The 2,172-nt window shown below is 39.1% G+C and overlaps 1 protein-coding gene across 1 annotated transcript in view; it reads right to left on the bottom strand.

Moving 5' to 3' along the window:
* Positions 1-1,410, bottom strand: part of SARC_05816 (hypothetical protein) — a 5,073-nt gene extending 3,663 nt beyond the window's left edge. The window contains exons 1-2 of the mRNA XM_014300312.1: positions 1,253-1,410; positions 259-523 (exon numbers count right to left, since the gene is read on the bottom strand). Of these exons, the coding sequence (XP_014155787.1) occupies positions 259-523; positions 1,253-1,401 (414 nt within the window). The 5' untranslated portion in view covers positions 1,402-1,410. The remainder of the gene's footprint in view (positions 1-258; positions 524-1,252) is intronic.
* Between the last annotated feature and the right edge of the window lie 762 nt (positions 1,411-2,172).

The raw sequence follows: 2,172 nt of genomic DNA, 5'->3' as shown, positions 1-2,172 counted from the left end.
ATATATATATATATATATATATATATATATATATNTATATATATATATATATATATATATATATATATATATATATATATATATTATTAATATATTATTACTATCATTTAATATATTATATATATATATATGTGTGTGTGTGTCAGTGTTTGTGTGTCTGTCTGTCTGTCAGTGTGTGTGTGTGTGTCAGTGTTTGTGTGTCTGTGTGTGTCTGTGTAATAAAAATCACACAAGCATTCATATATTAGGTTCGCACACCTCTGCTTTGAAATCTTCTATGGTAGCGTTGAGTTCGTCCGCATACTTCAGCAGCCATCCCACGATCTGGCCCACAAACCAGGCCGTAGGCATCTCTGTCATATTTTTAAGACCCCTTTCTACCAAAACAGGGGGTAGCCAATCTTTGTGCTTGGTAAACGGATTCTCACTGTACGTTTTGAAGTCCTTCTGATCCTTGAGACTTGACTTGCGCGCGGCTGCGTATACCTGGCACCCAGACACATTATCGAACCAGCAGTTCCAACTAACCGAGAAGTAGAGCACCGTACAATTTTAATGTTAAGATCAGGAAAGTGCACTACCGTTTCGATGTTAAAATTAAAAGAGAAGCAATGCACACTACAGTTTTAATGTTTAAATTGAAAGATAAGTTATGCACATTACAGTTTTAATGTTAAAATTGAAAGCGAGATAAAGCACAATACAGTTTTTAATGTTAAAATGTAAAGATACGTGAAGCACATTACAGTTTTAAATGTTAAAAACAAACAGCAGTTCCAACTAGACGATAAGTATACCACATAACAGTTTGTATCATAATAACCATCAGTAGTCGACGTTCCGTGCGATCAATAGTGGGCCATTCGATGTGGCAGGGTTCTGGCATAGCGCGAATAGTTTGTCTAAAAGTGATCTATGTGTTCTTCTATATTGAAGACCCAAAGGGTGCACTGAAACATCGGCTACATTACGGAAATAGTGTTCCTACTTCAAACAAAGTGAAGCTCGGTACCAACGAAAACCAGTCAGCTACTGAACGACAGCACCAGCTGTGTACGTACACTAAGTATACAGACTACGGACAACTAGTAGACGGAAAGCATACGTGCACAACATATGCAGAGTACACATATATTCGTATATACTCAACAAAAGTACACAAAACATGCAAAAGTACACACATATTAGTAGACACTCATCATAAGCACACAGCATAACAGGGTACACACATTTTACTACACACACAACATACTGACTGCCGCATTCGGTGTCGCGCCCGTATTCCCTAATGGCGTTGGGGCGCATCACCATTGTGCGGTTCTCCATAACGGCGTGGATCATGCACCAACTGATACGGTGCAGCTGACACCCAAAGCCGCACTTGGCATCGATGGAGCACATCAAGTACCTGTGTGTGGGGTGAGGCGGAGGGGGGAGGGTTTTAGGGTTTTAGGATTTCAGAGTTTTATGGTTATAGGATCAGCGGAGGATTTTTGAGGATACACTGGAACAGTAAGTATGCGCATTCGAAGTGTAGAGAGGTGCGATAGATCGGATATACCGTATTGTTTCCCAGGTTGTTGGAAGGTAAATTAGTATGTTTCTGAGTTTTCCTGGAACGAATTATAATTATGTGTGCCTCGCTTGGATTACATCAAAAACCTATGACACAGTTTATTAGTACGTTTATTTTCAGTACATATGGTTTCTACTGGCTTTCAATCTAGACTAGAGATTTCAATTGCGATTAATTATGAACATATAGGGCAGTTTGCGAGGCATACATAAATCTTCTCCATCTTCAACTTGGGTTGTTATATTACATATACCGAAGAAAAAAAACTAAATTATGGACATTTCCAGAATATCATTACTTGCGCCTATGAATATTGGAGTCCTCAGTTACTTCAAAAAATGACAAAGCCGGGAGTGTGAAACCCATTATGAATCCCGTGCTATACGAAGTAGGCAATTGCCCGACTAAATCTAATTAATAGGGCTCGGCACAAATGTCAGCGTTCGTCGCACTGGTCGCACATAGTTTGCTGGTGATTCAATATGTGGTTTTTCATCGCCGAAATTATATTGCCGAAAAAGTAGTAGCGGTAGGATTATTCACCAAGCAATGATCCACTCTAGCGATCAGAAAGGTACGTATAAAACAAGAATGCG

Source organism: Sphaeroforma arctica (assembly GCF_001186125.1).
Source record: "Sphaeroforma arctica JP610 unplaced genomic scaffold supercont1.387, whole genome shotgun sequence".
Taxonomy (NCBI): Eukaryota; class Ichthyosporea; order Ichthyophonida; genus Sphaeroforma; species Sphaeroforma arctica.
The sequence above is the reverse complement of the archived record's forward strand: the minus strand, read 5'-3'. Positions and strand labels throughout refer to the sequence as shown.